This window comes from Electrophorus electricus, chromosome 2 (genome assembly GCF_013358815.1).
Source record: "Electrophorus electricus isolate fEleEle1 chromosome 2, fEleEle1.pri, whole genome shotgun sequence".
Classification (NCBI taxonomy): domain Eukaryota; kingdom Metazoa; phylum Chordata; class Actinopteri; order Gymnotiformes; family Gymnotidae; genus Electrophorus; species Electrophorus electricus.
In genome coordinates this window covers 32,299,707-32,318,895 of record NC_049536.1, presented here as the reverse complement: position 1 = coordinate 32,318,895, position 19,189 = coordinate 32,299,707, and the positions used below count along the sequence as shown (strand labels likewise).

The 19,189-nt window shown below is 40.2% G+C and overlaps 2 protein-coding genes across 2 annotated transcripts in view; both read left to right on the top strand.

The window, feature by feature from the left end:
• The first annotated feature begins 5,813 nt into the window (after positions 1-5,813).
• tbr1b (T-box brain transcription factor 1b) lies at positions 5,814-10,913 on the top strand. Its single transcript, XM_027010243.2, has 6 exons — positions 5,814-6,551; positions 6,954-7,108; positions 7,308-7,429; positions 7,842-8,000; positions 8,123-8,184; positions 8,906-10,913. Exons 1-6 carry the CDS (start codon positions 5,860-5,862, stop codon positions 9,750-9,752), a joined length of 2,037 nt encoding a protein of 678 aa, XP_026866044.1. The 5' UTR covers positions 5,814-5,859; the 3' UTR covers positions 9,753-10,913.
• A 2,623-nt stretch (positions 10,914-13,536) lies between these two features.
• Positions 13,537-19,189, top strand: part of slc4a10b (solute carrier family 4 member 10b) — a 41,390-nt gene continuing 35,737 nt past the window's right edge. The window contains exon 1 of the mRNA XM_035522760.1: positions 13,537-13,776. Within this exon, the coding sequence (XP_035378653.1) occupies positions 13,729-13,776 (48 nt within the window). The 5' untranslated portion in view covers positions 13,537-13,728. The remainder of the gene's footprint in view (positions 13,777-19,189) is intronic.

The following is a 19,189-nucleotide window of genomic DNA, read 5'->3' as shown; positions in this document are numbered from 1 at the left end:
TTTATTGATTGTATTTTTCTTGTCATTACAATGCTTTTGAAAGAAAGCTGTTTTAATTGATTATGCATAAACATTTGTACCTTGGCCCCTTCCGTTGAATAGCTTGTTCATCTTTTTTTTTTTTCCCGAAATGATTAAACCAGGCCATTGTGAGTACTAAAAATCAGAACGAATCAATCAGAGGCATGCTGGATCATGTGTGCCAAGAGTACCCTGTGCATTGTTAAAACATAAGACCACACTGCTGAGGTTAGTGGCAGCAAGCAACCTGCAAACCTGCAGGTTGAATGATGAATACTTTCAGTCCTCAAGAAGAACTGTTGAACGAATCAAGACAATCCCTAGTATGTTGGCGTAGATATGACAGAGAGTAATGCTGGGTATAACGCGAAGAATACCCTCTGCACAGTCTGTGTTTATCACAAGCCTCTGATAAATTTCACATGACAGACAGGCCAGTTTACATAAAAAGTCTATAAAGTTCTGGGTCAAGGTCTTAGATATAGATTAAATGAAGATGAGCATGTATTGTCATGGGTTAAGTTTTTAATTTAATCTGATTTATTTTATTAATATGAATTTCCATGGCAGCAGAGATGAAAGTGGGCTAGAGCATCTTTTAAAATCAAACCAAATTTTGCTTCACATTCCTGCAGAAATACATTAGTAAAGCAGAGCCACAGTAAGTGAAAGGTTCTTGACTGACCTAAACTCCAACGAGCATATATGTCACTTACAGAAGTTAAGACTGCAGGCCAAAGACTCCCAGAACATGTAGGAACTACAAATGGCTGCTTCCTAGGCAGGACATCACCAGGGAGATCCCCACTGTGTGACTCACAGACTACAGGGAGTCATCAACTGCCTAAGATTTTCAACCAAGTACTAAATGGTCCGGCTACTTGGTTAATTTTCCAGAACCTGTGGCACTCTGTATATAAAGAGCTGATTCCTGCAAGGTTCATCGGTTATAGTTGTAAACACCCTCAAATTAAATCTGATATTCTCAACAGTATCCTTTTAATTGTTTCTTTAAAATCCAGTAGACTTGAGAACAGAGTCAAGGTTAAGACAACGTTTACTGACCCTCTAGTACTGGCACTGTGGAATCCTTTAATTTAGAACAGTCAGTCTTTCTTTAAATGCGGTGACAATGTTTATTGTGGAACAATTTCTTTTTTTTTCTCCAAGACATTCATCTAAAGCTACAAGTGAAATTCACCATAACAAAGGCAGGCACTTTCTGATTTGGAAAGAAGTAATCTAAATCTCTGGATAGTTGTAATCTCTGTAAGTGTGTGTAAAGGACAGCTTTCACATTTTTGCACTATAGACTTTCAGAACTTTCTGTACACATGATATAATATTTCTTATCAATGTCCATTTAAAAATGCATGCAGTTGTCCGTAATAATGGAAATTTAAAGCTAGATGTAATGGCAGTATAAGTTAATACACACACACACACACACACACACACACACACACACACACACTATATATATATATATATATATATATATATATATATATATATATATATATATATATATATATAAGGCTTTATAAAAACATGCATTTCATGACTAATTTCTGAGTGTTTCTGGATATTATTATGAAGACCAATTGAAACCTCTCTGTAAAAGAGTGAACACTTTGAGAAATAAGCCCTCAGGTAACACATCTTATGTGAAATGTCAGTTTTCATTTCCAGGATCAATTTTGCATCAAATCAAGAGTGAATGTGTTCATTTGAGGTCAGTGAACACTCAGAGGCCTTTCTTTCTCCCTCTCTCTCTCTCTCTCTCTCTCTCTCTCTCTCTCTTGCTCTGCATGTCTGTGTGTATGTGTGTGCATGCATGTCGGTGTGCGGGTGTGTGTCTGCGTATGGTGGGTAAATCTGGCTACCGTACCAAGCCAAGGCGACTCTGATGGGGACGTGAGTGACACCTGCGCAAAGGCCCTAAAAGGACATCAGTAATGAGCGGGGTAGCAGAGGGTCTCGGGGGAACGACACGGGCCCGTGACTATGCCACTCACTCTAATAAGGCTTTAAAAGCCACAACTGTCCACACAGCCCACGCTGGCCCACCCCCCATCTCCCTTTTCCAACGAGCTGCCTGATGCCTTGTGACAGCCTCGGCCTGGCCACAGGACGCTACAGCGGTCAGCAGTTATGTCCCTAGCAAACAAGAGCCACTTTATTAACCAGCTGATTAGTGCAGCTGCTAAGGTTTGGGCATTTCACACCTGAGACATTTTATGTGTATATTATAAAATAAAATGTGCTATTGGTATTCAGCTGGATTTATTCGTAGGAGTTTCACTATGGCATCCAAGCAAGCAACTTATAAATAACTTAAAGGCCATCTTAAATGCAATCCCATGAAATTTTCATTGACACTGTAACATAAGTCACTACCTGCCATGAATCACAAATAACCTTGAGGTCTCTATTTTCTTTCTCTGTCCTGTCAGTACTGTGTTTACACTGCAAAGACCCTCTCACGCTCACAGAAAGCAATCGCTTCTGACTGGGGCAGCCTCCTCTGTCCCCATATCCAGCTTGGCTATAATTTTGTTGTCATTCGGTGTGCGCCGATCCCGTCATTGATGTGACAGTGCGGGCATTAGGTAAAGTCCCCGAGCAGGCGCTCACTTACAGCAGTAGGCTGTTCTCTCCTCGCCGGTGACAGTGATTAGATAAGACCCGGGTGGCCATCGGGCTTTTCCGCTAAAGGACTTTGAAAGCAAACTACCTGATTCCGTTTCGCCACAAAGTCTTTAGGTGATTCCTGAAACTTTATTTCTTAAGAGGTTAGCGTAGCGCTGCTTTGTTCCAGCTTGACATAGCATTAGCTTTGTCGTCTTACTGGTTAAAGTGTAACGTGAAGCGCGCTGGCAGAGATCCACGGGCAGATGTGGAGAGGTTTAGCGGACATGTCGCGCTTCTGCGAGGCTGAAGAGACGATCTGACGTTTGGCTTGTTCATATAGCAGGTTATTGGCAACTTACGACTGATCAATGCCAGCATGATGACTCAGAGAGGTGAACCACAAGCAAACACCTCCCAACCCAGGGTCACTTACTCAAGCTGTTCACACCGGTGATACAGTTTGAGGTTCTTTGAATATCACTGAAAAACTGAGGCTTCGTTTATTGTTCTCCAACAGTAACCTTGTTTCAGTGAATATGAAATATATAACAGTGAACATTGTACAGTTTTACTGTAGTGCTAAATTTGTTTAGGAAATAATTCACCAAGCCATTCTTGAGGCTGTAAAACGTATATTAAATTTAGATAAATTACATTTTGAGCAATGCTCATCACAAATAACATAATTGATATTTACATTAAAAACATATAATTAAAAGCACAATGCATCATTCAAACACATTAGTGTAATGTGCATGTGACATAGAAACACAACACCTGTTTGCGTGGGTCAGTGGCGTGTGTTTATGCCCACCTGAGGATGGAAAAGCTCTCCATTCAACACAATGATGCCCTGAGGGAGCGCTGGTCCTGCCATTGGTAATCACCGCCGCCCCTCTGCGGTTATGGCCACTGGCTGAGCTAATAAGTGCAAAGTACAGGGGGCTAATACACAACAAAAGGAGGGAGAGAGAAATAACAAGTCGGGGTGGGTTGGGGTGTGGGGTGGGGGTGGGGGGGATTCTTAAGACAGACATATGCACTGGTGACTCAACAATAAGGCCTCCAATAGTGCTAAGCCCCAAGTCTGGTTATAGCTTATTAAAGAAGAGAGAGAGAGAGAGAGAGAGAGAGAGAGAGAGAGAGAGAGAGAGAGAGAGAGGGAGGAATAATGAGGAGAAGAAGATAGCCGTTCGTACATCTGGTTAGGCGCAGGCAAGCCTGTGCTTGCACGTTTCTGGAGAATAGATTACTGGACCCAGTCGCCCTATTATAATGACCCTTCTTGTTAGCCTCGGAGATGAAAGCCTCTTCATTAGAACTTCAGTCCGCTCACCCTTGCCTGTAGACCCACTCGCACGTCCCGGATTTGTTTTGCACTCATAAACGCAAGAATTTCGGGTTAAAAATCATGTTGTAATCTACAAGGAATTGTTTTCCTGCAATCTATAACATCGTGACGTTGTCTAGGTGTGATTAATTTATTACGCTACATTAATAACAATAATGTGCAGGAATGTACTTAAACGTCGCCGAAGCTTCATATCACGCGTACGCCTATCCTTGCGCGCACAGAATGTGTTCCGAGACAGAGGAAAGTAAAGTGATGCTGGAAATAGAAGCAGGACTCCGGACATCTCATGACGCGAGATGTAGTTAACGAGCGGCGGCGGGGCGAGTTTGCATTCTTGGTCAGACGGGTGACATAATCTGATGAGAATAACGTATTCCAGGTTGATGAGGGGTTGGACAGGTTTGGCCCGTCACCAGGGAGGGACCCCATCACACAAGTAACCTCGCGAAAAGTCACGCTGGAAGTTGAAATGAACTGGGACAAATCATTAACTAAAACTGTCACAGCATCATGCGGAATGTTTGGTCACTACTTGATTGAAGATCAGTATCGATCAGTTGATATGATTAAAAACCAAAGTTATTCTTATTTTTCCGTAAACAGGCGCTATATTCGCTCCGTCTATATTTTCCTGCCTGAACAGGACGACACGAATGTATACTAGTTGTATGCATATTATAACACCTGGAGTTGAGAGTTTATGAACAGAGTGATAAATGGAATTTGAAAACGTTGTCATAAGCGTGGGATAAGGCTTAACCGAACTGTGGTCAGTGGTGAGCCTTCAGCTCATCAAGACACAGAAACATTCATCTTAAATAAAAATCATCCCATTGTCAAGAATTCAAAATTAAAAATATTTATTTTTAAAAATAATTAGTAAACACTACTACTGCTATTATTATTATTATTATTATTATTATTATTATTATTATTATGATGATGATGATGATGATGATGATTATGATGATTATTATTATTATTATTATTATAGAACGCCAAAGTAAGAAGGGAAGTCATTTTAAATATTCGTATATGGGCTACAAAAATGGGAATAAGAAGGAAAGCTGTTCTGAACAGAAAATAACTAGGGGCGGAATACACAGGTTACTGCTGCCACATCAGTACTGTTGTATTTTAAAGTGCACGTGGTGAGCACTAATTTATAACTTGATCCCACTCATAAATTATTTATGTGCCTTGGAACTAGTAAACAATATTAAATGAAAGTTGTTAATTTCACGCTATATCGCAAACAATTTAAGTGATTAAAAACGTCTGTCTTTTTATTTGTTTTAATGATAAATGATCGTTTCAGTCGTATCCGGTCTTTGTTACTTCTACTATATGTACCGGTAAATACATTCTGTTCACCCAATTATATATAAGACATATTGTAAAACTATAAACCACTTATACTCCAAAAAGTAGGCTATGCTGGCATGCTTATATTGGTCTAGCCTACATTTTCACGTATCAGCTATAGTCTTTTGTAATAACTAAAATTACACCAGTCCCACTTTTCACAGGTTTGAGTATACAAACGTCACTGGCCACAAGAAGTGAATACATTGTGGCGTGAAGGGCCTGCTTGATAATCCTAATTAAGTTCTGTCTAATTAAATTACTGTCACGTGTTAACCAATGGCGAAAGTCGATTCATTAACGATGCAGGCGGAGGAATGAAAAGCAAAGCCTCCTTGATTGCAAGGTAGTGTCAATTGGCTGATTCGCTTTCTTGCACAAAGTCGTTCAAACCACAGGAAGGCGTTTTCTCGCGCGTTACATTCGCAAGGCGTTAAGATAGTGGTCTCACATTGGTCGCGTTAATTGCTATTTGTCATCGAGCTATGCAGCTCGAACATTGCATCTCGCCAGCTCTCGCGCTCTCCAAGAAATGTATGAATGTGGGCAGTGGCTACCCAAATTCGGAGGGGTCTGATCTCGCCTTGCACGGCCATCCTATTATATCCGCTAGTGACAACCTGGAGAGAAGTTCACCTCTGAAAAAAAACTCCGCTGGGATGACGAATCAGTCAGAGGCAGACAATTTCCCCGACTCAAAGGACTCATCAGGGGACGTCCAGAGAGGCAAACTCTCTCCTGCTCTTGACGGAGTCTCTGATATTCGTCACAATTTCGATGGATCTGCTGGAGAAAGGTATCTCCTTTCACAGTCCAGCCAAACCCAGGCGCTTTCAGCAAGTCCCACCGCCATGTTCCCCTATCCGAGCCAGCATGGACCGACGCACCCAGCATTTTCCATCGGAAGTCCAAGTCGCTACATGGCGCATCATCCGGTTATAACGAATGGAGCATATAATAGTTTGCTCACCAACACTTCTCCGCAAGGCTACCCGACGGCAGGCTACCCGTACGCGCAACAGTATGGACACGCTTATCAAGGGACGGCTTTTTACCAGTTCTCCTCTGCGCAAGCCGGACTCATACCTGGGAAAGCGCAAGTCTATTTGTGCAATAGGGCCTTATGGCTTAAGTTTCACAGACATCAGACTGAGATGATTATAACAAAACAAGGGCGGTAGGTATTCAGTAATTTTATATGCAATCATTTGAATATTTAAGGAAAACAATAATTTCCTTTATTTACAGTAAGACTATATGATTAACTTACTTTTATGGAACACATCACGCATCATTTTAAGATTTTTAAAACAGTGTTTTAGGGTATTTCATAAAACTTAATCTAAATAATTACGTTTATTTACTGCAGTATATTCACATGTGTTTCACCAATTAGAGTGCGTCTAGGCTGGACAATGCAAAACTATCTACATCAAACTGATTTTTTTTTTCTTATTATTAGTTTCAAAAACACGTGGGGCTACATTCGTGTAATAAACATATAGTAGATGCAATTAAATGTAATTAGGCCACGATACTATAAAGCTTTTAAAACAGTGTTAATTTTGTCTGCCCTTAGGCGAATGTTCCCGTTTTTAAGTTTCAATATATCCGGCTTGGATCCTACTGCTCATTACAATATTTTTGTGGACGTAATCCTCGCGGATCCAAACCACTGGCGTTTTCAGGGGGGCAAATGGGTCCCGTGCGGTAAAGCGGACACCAATGTGACAGGTAAGTGTTAAAATGGACGGCGTGCGTTTATTTTTGTTGACGCCTTGTTGATGCCCTTTAAGTAATGTGGTGTTGCCGTTGCAGACGTTTTTTTTTTTTTTTAAAAATACAGTCTGATATTATCACGCAAACTCTGAATAGTTTTGCTTTGCCAGCACTGATACATATCGAATTTACTTTTACATTATTTTATGTATAGGAAACAGGGTGTACATGCACCCAGATTCGCCGAACACTGGTGCGCATTGGATGCGTCAAGAGATTTCTTTTGGAAAGCTTAAACTAACGAACAACAAAGGGGCATCGAACAACACGGGACAGGTTAGTAAATAAATATTAATCGGTACATAGTAGGTTTATTATGTAAATGTCTTCAGCTATTATTTGCCCAACAAATCTAGGCTAAATTATTGATAAACAACACACACACACACACACACACACACACACACACACACACACACACACACACACACATACACACACACACACGTACACACACCAGAAAAACAAACAAAAAATACTACTACCTACTAATTTCTGTATACTTTATGCAAATGTTCTTATACTATTATATTTTTAATCATGCAGTGGTGTAACTTGATTATATACTTTAATATTTTAGATTAAAGTCCGGCATCAGTTAATATCCGAATATAATCGAAATCGACAGTCGCTTTGAGCGGACCCGGTGTGCGATGACACTTTCGTTTGTTCGGGTGAATTCCTGCAGATGGTGGTCCTACAGTCTCTGCATAAATATCAGCCCAGGCTGCACGTGGTGCAGGTGAACGAGGACGGAACAGAGGACACGAGCCAACCTGGACGCGTACAGACCTTCACCTTCCCGGAGACACAGTTTATCGCTGTCACGGCGTATCAAAATACCGATGTAAGACGCGGCGCATAACCGCCGTAATAATAATCTTCAAAGTAGTTAATAGATAGACAATATATTTTTAGATCATCGGGATGAGTGGTGTTGTCATTGCTGTTTATATTTCCGTCCCACAGATTACACAGTTAAAAATCGACCATAATCCGTTTGCAAAGGGATTCCGGGACAACTATGACACGTAAGGTTTATTTGTTTTGACACAATATTTTTTTTCTAAATTCCTAATCTTATTTAGCGACCTTTAAATACGATTATTTTTAAAGTTTGTTCATCAAGCAAAATGTAGCCTACAATAATCCATTAAATTGCCTTCCGAAGTCAAGTTTATGCACAGACGTATTTGCATTGAAGTTGCAAAAGTGCTATTCTTAATATTCTTAATAGCTATTCTGCTATTCCTGGTCGAGGTATCGGGAAAAAAACAAATCACAATTCTTAAACTGTGTATTTCCCTTATGGCAAAAACAACAGGTGTCACCTGTGAGTAGTCTAACTTGGTATAGTGCATTAATAGCGACCATGTAGCTGCATTTCTCCCTGGTTTACGTTACTACGTTAATGGTTTTGGTAGCATTAGGAACAGGAGGGTACTGCATCTATCCTCTACATGTTTAATAATGTTTATATTAGATATTGCAAATGTGAGAAGAAAAAACATCAAAATAATTTTTCAGATACATTTGCACAAACTGTAGGCTCCTTATAAAATCGGTGCCGTTATGCACAGCATATAATATAATTTAAAAAACCGCCCCAGATATTTTATTTCTTATAATGATTTTATTTATTTCCTATTTTATTGTTTTTATTACCTAATTATTATTATTATTATTATTATTATTACTTTCATCATGGAGTATTTCACGTGCATACTATGTTTGTCAACCCTCTTTTTCCAGTGTCTACACAGGTTGCGACATCGATCGGTTGACGCCGTCCCCGGGTGAGTCTCCGCGCTCCCAGATCGTGCCTAGTGCGAGATATGCCATGACTGGTTCTTTCCTGCAGGACCAATTTGTCAGCTCGTATGCCAAGTCCCGCTTTCACCCTGGCGTCGGTACCGCTCCTGGCACGGACCGCAGCGTCCCACTTAGTAACAGCTTGCTATCCCCGCAACAAACCGATGAGACCGCAGTGGCCTCCCCGCAGCGATGGTTTGTCACCCCTGCCAACAACCGACTGGACTTTGCCGCCTCGGCATACGATGCTGCCGCGGCTGCTGATTTCGCCGGTAACGCGGCCACCCTTCTGTCGTACGCAGCTGCCGGAGTTAAGACTCTCCCCTTGCCCGCAGCGGGGTGCTCTAACAGACCTCTGGGTTATTACGGGGAGCCCCCGGGGTGGGGCGCGCGCACGCCACCCCAGTACTGCAGCAAATCGAGCACGGTTCTCTCGTGCTGGCCCTCCAACTCTGTCGGGGGCAGAACGACCGCCTCCGGTTACCTGGTCGGGCTGGAGGAGGGTGACGCCATCGCGCCGGAGAGATCTCCGCTCGGCGGGACAGAAGAAGCCAAACCGAAAGACCTGTCGGAATCCAGCTGGATAGAAACCCCATCTTCAATTAAGTCAATTGATTCGAGCGATTCTGGGATTTTTGAACAAGCCAAGCGGAGGAGGATCTCGCCATCTGCCACACCGGTTTCAGAAACGTCATCCCCATTAAAATCAGAAATGTTAACACCGAGGGAGTGCGAGAAAAACTGCTCCAAAGACATTGGCTATTACAGTTTTTATTCACACAGTTAGACACTGTATAACCAGAATGCAGTGCATGGGTGTGTCCTGATATGTTGAAGGGATCTGATTTATATTTATCTATTAATATTTTATTTAGGGTATTTATTTATTTATTTATTTGCGTGTTTATTTGTATATGTAGTTTTATTAACTGTCAACATTGTTTAAGATAGTCCGGGTCTATGACCTATCGTACTTTTTAAAACGTTATATTAGGTTTACAAATTATCTTGTTGCATTATCAAGTGGTATAATTGTAACTAAATAATGTATATACCTATCTAGACATCCGTAAAATCTCATTACATGTTGATGTACAGTATGTAAAAGGACAGAATTAATAGATTCATGGTGCGATGTTCTTAGAGAAAATTCACAAGGTAACAGGCTGTTTATCTTCAAGATGCTAATGTTACAAGTAAAGTGGTAAGGCCCTGTGTCATTTTATTCTAAATGATGTTCCGAGATGACTGAAAGGCGCTTCAACCCTCGGGTAGTTAAATGTAATAGAAATCAAATGGCGTTGTTATGCATAGCTCGCTATAACTGTTGCTTTTTAGAGTCGCGGTGTCTGTTTGGAAAATATTAGTCTATTGTGTCATTGTTGCTCTCATTTCGTGTACTTTGCTGTAACGCTGTTGGTAGGCCGTTAATCAGGAAAAAAAAATCATCCTATTTTTCCGAGATTTAAATCCTTGATATTCAAATGCCAAGATTAAATTACTTGTACAGGACAGGCGTCATATCGTATGCATCATTTTTACCGTGTTACGACCCCTAACGTTTTTTGTGATTTAATAGGCAGCTCCAGCGCGACGTCAGTCAGGCCTGCTGACAAAGTAATGTAATTGTGGTGTGCTTCTTTGCAATAAATATAACAAACGTATGAAACCCTTGGAAAAAATAGCCTGCACAAGACTTGAAATTATGGTTGCCTTTGTGTTTAAACTTTGTAGGTTGTATTATATGGACAATTTATCAAGACAACAATAGGCCACGAGAGATCATATGTTGTTTATGCAAGTCTAACTTCCTTCATCTATTAAACTCTGTAATGTACTTTCATATTTCAATGTACAAATACATTAGAAATTCGTTTTGCAAAGTGTGTCTACTTTGCATCACATCCACAGCAGATCTGGAAGGCAGATAAGGCCTGTTGGAACCTAATAGTTGTCACATGCACCATAAACATAACAGGTGCTGAATTATTTCAGTCAATTACTACCTGTGGTTTTCCTTTGTTGAAAGTGTGTATATATTATGTTAAGGGCATGTAACTGTTAACTATGTCCCGTCCACACTTTTCAGGAACAGGACGTAAAATAAATGCATTTAGTTTTAGTGAACCTCTTTTAGAATAATTATTTTGCTAAGGTTATTAATCTTTTTTTTTTCCCTCTGAAACGATTACTCAAATAGGTTAAAATAAGGTTTAAAATAAGTAATGGATAAATAGTTACGTAATAGTATCATTTTAAGACAAATCTGTAGACATAATTTTTGTTTTGCCCAATATTTAAGGCCTATTCATTTTTCAGCCTAGACTATAAGTAAAGAAGTGAAATAGCCGAGTCTAGTCTAGTCTTGCTCTAATTGCTTATCGTATAGGTTATTTATCGTTTGATCTCCGTATTGTTCCGCTCTGCCGTGTTCACGTTTTGCTGCTACACAACCGAACGGTCGCCGGGTGTGAATGTGTGCTGATTACAATGGTGGCGCTAACTTTGTTTTGCTGCCATCCAGAGGCAGAAAAAGTATTTGACTTACCGGGAATTATTAGCCAAACCTTAACCTCAATAGTATACAATCCTTAACAGCATCTTAGGCTGAAGACGAGTATAATTATTCATATTTTGAAGAAAGGGTTTTCGAATGAAATCTGTGCCACTCGGTAGTCATTTTATAGTGCTGTTTTGCGTAACGAAGGTAAGGCACCCACAACAATCAATTGAACTCTTATTGTAGTCAAATGCCACTGGAGGGCGACAACATCGCTCTTTTCAGAACTGTTGGCTGCTTTTCTATTTTACAATTAAATAATCTGACTACTTTATATGTATAGTAGTCCGAAAATATAATGAACAAGTGGCCAAAATGAAGAAGAAGAAGAAGAAAAACAACAATAACAACAACAGCAGCAACAACAATAACAACAACACAATGGAGGAAAAGTTTTACTCCGCATTTAGAAAGATTCTCAGAACATCAGTACTGTCTTGTTGGTTGCTTTTTCTCCTGGAAGAATTCTGCACAAAGATGTATGCCAGAGATGGTCAAAGCTGATGCTGCTACTTTGTGAATTTAGAGGTAAAAAAGTCTTATCTTGTTGCTTAAGAAAAGGACCATGACATGTTAAAATTAAATCAGGCTCAAAGATGGCCAGAGAAGGCAATTTCTGGCTGAATTTAAAGATGCAATGAATTGCTATTTTATTTTTGATAGACCTTCATTTACACTCTTTGCCAATACACTCAAAATTGTGTGCTTACGTTAAAGTCACATATGAAATGTAACATTGTTTTGTTTATCTTTTTGTTCAACACACAAATTGCACCGATATGAAAATAACTGATTTGATGTTGATTTAAAGCCCTAGCTCAGGCGACTTATATAGCTAACTCAAACCTAAATGTTAAATGCTTGATGTCATTAAGATGTCATTCATGTAGGTTTTATTAATGATACAATTATACAATGAAAATTGTGAGGTTAAGAATCAGTTCCAGAGAGCTTCTATGTATATAGGTTGTAGAGTATATAGTTTGTAGATGATTAACTAAACTTCAACAAAGCAATTTGTTAGCTCATTATGTTAATCAATTTTATTGATCATTATAACCATTTCCTAGCAAGTCCTTAAATGCAATCCAAAGCTAACCTCAGTCTATTATGTGATCCTGCCCTTGGGACTCTAGTGAGCCAGGACTTGTGAATCATCTATAGAAACTTTCCATATAAGATGTGACCCAACTGCTTACAGAAATCTAACATTAAGCAATCAAATATGTCTTCTGCCTGAACCTTTGCAGCATTTACAGCAGCATCTATTATGAGGAACTTGGCAAATGTCTTGTCTACAACAACTCAAATGACATTATGTGTAATCTAGGCATACTGAGAACTGTAAAATAAAACAGGGCTGAGTTTCACAAAAGCATTGTAAACCAAAGATCATATTTGAACGGTAGCACAAGTATTACCAAGTATTCTCTCTCTCATTTTAACATTATGATGATTCAGAGAAATGAGGCCCAGAAGAGTTGGTGAGCCTGCCATAGCCTACAATGTAATGAATGTTGTACAGTACGTCCTAAGGCTGGAAATAGAGTTGCACGGTCAGTGCAGGGCCGGTGGTCCGTTGCATATTACAGCAACAGGTGAAGATTCTGTTCATTGTGAAGTTATTTCATGATCCAAGACAGAGTAAATAATATGCTTAAAAGGCTCAATTTCATTAGGATATTGATTATGTGCTTCAAGAACCACACTCAAGAAGTGTCTCAAGAAAAAGACGTATCTAGTAATGACAAGTATTAAAGACTTTATTAATGACTTATTAACTCATGTACTGCAACAAACATAATTTCTGATATTTTTGAGGAAACTCAGCAGCCATGAGACACATAACATATAGTTACATAGTCTAATATTTGGGCCTGTGGTGTGTCGGTGTGTGTATTAAATGCGTCACAGAGTGCACGTTACAAAAGAGAGAGCGAGAGAGAGAGAGAGAGAGAGAGAGAGAGAGAGAGAGAGAGAGAGAGAGAGAGAGAGAGAGAGAGAGAGAGAGAGAGAGATCTGCACCCCTTCAAGAGTAATAATGTTAGGGTCGGCCCTACTACTTTACTAAACATGTGACCACCCCGTGTCAGTGCTTACTGCGACCTACCAGGCGCTTCAGGAGGACGTGTGAGAGGCAGCGCGTCTAGTATTTGCTTGTGCTCGGCCTCTACGCGTTTCTGTGTTCTACAGGTAAAGCAAGATGGACATTAAAGACCAAGGTGCCCAAATGGAGCCGCTGCTGCCAACGGTAAGGGGTCCTCTCTCTGTTTTACGCTCTCCACGAAGCCTACAGACAAGCGAATGTCTCAGCTCACGTTACGCACAGATAACAGCGCAGACTGTGTGAGCCGTGCCTTTTCGTAGATATGGGTTGCACGTCAAATTCTTCTGTAGTCGTCGTCGTTGAATCGGGTACCAAAGGAAAACAGCTCGTCGTTTGTAGGGTTTTCCCCCGCAGTGTGCGTATTTGCAGTTACTAGGCAAAGCACTCTACGTCTTCTATAGGTTCCTCAGATGAGACAGACTCTCCTCGCCGTCGCAGGCAGCATCACCGCGTGACTAAATGTTGCGGCTTTGCAAGCGGCATTTGAAAACGCCGATTTAAAACGCGAATTCTTCAAAGCTTGAATACTACCTTGCGCGATGTTACCGCAGTGATTCATTCTCAGCAGACAGTACCTCCTGTCCCAGAACGAATGTTACCTGCTGTATGCTACATATAAGAGAAGCATCAATGTGCAATGTCGCCGTTCCATATTTTCCAAGTCCGTATGGAAGTTGATTTACATCCCTACAGGATGTTAGAGGAACTTGTCTCGGAACAGCTACAAGCTTATGCAAGAATACAGCCTTTCATACCTCACTAGTCTTTTATTGAAGGGCATCACTTACGACGCCACATTCTGGATAACGAAATGTCTCGAGCGTTGACAAAGGAATACTCAGTTGCAACTGTTCTGACTGGTGTGGTTTTAAGTGTGGTTTTATATGTTCTACACAATCATAGCAGACATTTACCAGCATTAGATAAACTGTAATAACTGAATCGTGCATAATCTCTGTGTGGAGAATAAAGACGATCTGAGGCAAAGGTTCACGACTCGAGATGCTTACTCGCTTTATACAACAGGTGTATAAATACTGGCATGCTTACTCACTTGCTGTAATAGCGAAAATAAAAGCACGGATAAATACAAATGATAGACAACGGATGTCGTGATGCGCTTATGTATTACGTATACATTATGCCTAATGATCCAACCAAGCAATCCCGTATGGTAGACCAATAGTGCACCCTGTATAATAATGCTAAACAGTGTTAGCACTGCAGTGGAGACATACAATGCAGGTGTAGGCAGAGTGTTTTGTAGGCAGAGTATTTTGGGCCTTGAAGTGGCATATATAGCTCGAGGTGTGTTGCAGTGGTTGCAGTATAGCCTATATGGTCCACAGAGTCTTCTCTACAGCCTTCCTGTACTGAAATGTGGCTCCACCATACCACACAGTCAGAATAAGTGTTCTGGTCAGAACACATTCACTGGCATTACAGTACACTTAGGAAAGGGCTTAAATTTTTTTTTGAAACTCATCATCCACTGTCTTAGCTGTCTCAGGAACTGAAGGCCTTGTCAGATTCCTGATGTAAGGTAAGGTCCTATATTTTTGTGGTAGTGGTTGTGGTAGTGCTCCACCAGCTTGGCTCCATCTCTCCTGTAGGCAGTTTTGTCATCCTGACTGATATAACCGATTGCTGTGTCATTAGCAAGAGTCATTAGCTGACTATGCAGTTTCTGAATCTGGAAACTTGCAATGGAGCGATGAGAACATAGAACTGTAGGCTGTGTTTGTCTGCGGTCCTCAATATCTGTTGGTCACCTATAAGGAAGGACCCGATGGCAGATGATCTCAGAGGCCCAGGCGTGTGAGTTTGACCAGAAGCTTGCCTGTGATGAAGGCTGAGCTGATGTTATATCCTGGTGTAGGTGTTCCTCTTGTCCAGATGCTCAAGAGCAGTGAAAAGTGACATGGAAACAGCATTGTGGTTCTGGGTCAGAAGACTTCACAATAACACCGTTGACATGTCCCATCACCAGATTATCCACGCGTTTCATTACTGCAGTCATGCAGACATGATTCGTCAGACAGTGATTCAGACACTGATTAAATGTTACATTGGATGCTTTAAGCAGATGTCTTCACCTTTACAAAAGTTCCTTTATGCAATATTAATATACAATGTCTTCAAACCTTCACTGGCTCTTAAATCAGTACAGATTGAACAATCAAATTGTCAGGCATATTCATCAAATGCCAATATAGGTGTATTCATTAAAAAAGTATTAACTTTTAAACCATATTCCTTACACAATTTTATTTCAGTTGTCCATAAGATAAGATTTTCTTTTGAGCCCTACAGATTTGTTTTTGTTGGAGCTAGCCTTCATTGACAGGTCTTGAAAAAGTGAAGCAATCGAAAATTGTACATGAGAAGAGATTCAGAGGAGGACTACCTGTTTCTCACCTAATTCTTCTGATTTTGTCTGAGCCACAAAAACAGGTCCCATATCAGCTCAGAGAATCTTTATGAATAGGAGGCCTAGTTTTTGTCAGGCTGAGAGCTCATGTCAGGATCTGGTGATCTGAATCCGGTTCTGTAGGACAGATGGTGCAACAGGCAAGGTATTATTAGTTAGGTTCAGTGGACAGATTTTCACTATTGTATCACAAATGCGTTAACACAGGCTATAGTCCCAGCATTTGAATTACATAACACAGTCGTAAGATTCGAACCTGATACTTTGCAAAATGAAAAAAAGCTGTTCATCTTCACCTTGAATGCATACTATAATTTGATGATGCTTATTATTTAATTATTAATCTGTGAATTATTCAGTAACTACAGTGAAACTAATACAAAAGGTATGTAGTCACAAGTGGGGGAAATTAAAAGTCCAGACTGGATGGCATGTTTTTGCATATGAGAGATAATAACTCATTAAAACCTTGAACTTCCTCATCAGACTGGAGTGGAAATGGTAAGTGGGCCGTTTGGTAGGTCTTCTCAGAAATGGCAAAGTTCCAAATTTAGCGGTTAATGTGTACGATGGAAAAGAAGCATTTTTCACGGTTGGGCCTGAGGAGTGTGGGTAGTGTGTGAGAGTGCCAGGGAGGCCTTGTGCAGGGGTGGACAGAGAACACTGCTTTACCAGCATGCCAGAAGGAAATATAAATATCGCTTCTTTTTATGGCATTTTAGTATGAACCCTGCGTTGATCACTTCCAAGCAGATTTGCATTCATTATCCCTGTGCTGTAGGCAGAAAAGCAGCTTTTACATGACCCTAAAATAGTACTCTTCTGGGCCTGACAAGTGTAACAGCTAGAACAGTGAAAATGCATTAGTGCGTGAAGCCCTACAGAAGACATTTTAGTTGCTTTTCTGAATGCAGGCGGGTAACAGGGCAGATTATCAATAAAAGGTAAGATAAAACTTAAGCAAACCTTGTTAAATAGCAGCATCACTGCTCGCTGAGCCTGTATTCAGCCCACACACAAGCAGCCACTCTTTACAATGCAATAACCACTCAAGGCATGTGAAGGTTTACGTTTCTTATGTCCTCTGTTCATGTCTTCTAATTTATTGAGAAGATATTTAACACTTACTTAATGTACTAAACTTAATTTAAATGTAATATTTCAATATCACTGATCACTATTAAATGATGTGATACATGTAATTGCTCTTAATGTGTTATTTTGTGCAAAGGAAAAAATATAATTACTTGACTGTAGTGTTATCCAATTTTGGCCAACAAGTAGAATGTCTTCTTTGGAGTTTTATAACAGACTGTTGCCCAATGCTAAGCATTATGTCCAGATTACAGTGGGAAATTCTAGCACCATTCTGTCAAAGCAAGAGGGTAAGCTTCTTATTAATAATATGAGGTCATTTTTGCTTGGGACAAGTAAATACATTCTTCCACTCACAGGTGTTTCCCCATTATTTTGTAAAAACTACTACTGTAAGCAGTTGGGTGTATCTTTCACGCACTGGAAGTTGTCAACATTGTTCTAGCAAAATGTAGTCTAGACACACTCAGTAGTCATAATAATAAATAACTTTAATATAACATAAACAGTCAAGGCTACATTTGTAAATAGTATGTAAATCCTTTTATATAAAAATGTGTATTTACCTTCTTTAATGGCAACATTTAAAACCAAAAGCGTTCTATGCTTGCTTCAAAGGCCTGCTTTGAATCACACCAAGCAATCTAACTGTCAGGACTCTGACGGACATTGCAAAAATACCCAGTTTCTTCAGTTTCAGTCTGTAGGTGATTTACTTCTGGGTTATGGATCATTGTCATGGTGTGTGACCATCAAGATTTAAGTCACGGATATGTAGCCTGATATTCTGCATTAGAATGTCCTTAAATATCTTGGAATTCACTGCGCTCTCAGTCAGTGCAAGGCATAACTGCAACGGTGTCTAAAATTTTCACAATTTTTCTAGAAGTTGACTTCATACATTTGTGTTTGTTGAATGAAACTGTCCTTATAGACTATCATGACAGACATCTGATCACATTTTAGGAGCAATTAAGGCAGAAATTCAGTTATTGCAAAAGGGTTCACAAACATTTTCTTGCAACTGTATGTTATGCTCAATAATCACCCTTATACTGCCAAGGTATTAAGAAAACCAGACACTAATTTCTAAGTACAGCTGTGAATCTCACACTACAAGAGCTTGTGGATGGAGTCATCATAAACATATGGGTAGTAAGACACAGTGGTACTTGGTAGCACGTCTTTTCTCACCATGAAATGCACAGGTGTGTAAATCACCTTTAAACAAGTGTGAAAGGGGTGGCCAGAAATTGAATTATAATGTCTATGCACCATATGTTTGTTTTTCTAAGGCCTTTTAAACTTGTGTATTTTTGTTTTTGAAATGTCACTTTAGATGGGATGCATTGTATTGTATATTTGCGTGTTTATGTTTGCAGAAGGTGGGACTTGTTGACCCTTTATAATATAATGGTGACAACAATGATCAGGCCCTTGGGATTTGAATTTTTGTGAGAGGATGGGAATTTCAACCTGGTACCCACCAAGCTTCATTAGTCATGCAGGATCATGATAGGATGTGGCACTGAATAAAAAGGGAATGAAAACAGCAAAAGGGGTACAGGGGACGAAATTCTCCAACGGCCATCCAGGACGTGAAAGGGCTCCGGCCATGAGTTCACGGACTTGGAACTGAAGACAAGTGGAGCCTTGGCGAAGGAATTGCTTGACGTTCTCAAGTATCATTTAAAGTAATGTTATTATTTCTGTCCATTGCTTATTTGTGGTGTAGTCTCCAAATTCAGTCAATTGGCTGGTTAGTACTGTTTTAACTGATTCATGGATAGCAGAGTGGAGATGTAAATAGAGGCCAAGTGATATACAGACAGTGAAATGGTAGCTACAGTTTCTGCAGCATCAAGAAGGTGATCTTCCTGGCTAAAGGAATGGAGTTCTGCCTGAGGAGTTATTCACCACTCGCAAGCGTGTGTGGAAGGCAGCAGAGTGGGACGACTGCAATGACTGCTACCCTACCTGTGACTCCTAACTGACAGCATTGTGTGGGACTTTCTGGATGCTATTCAGATA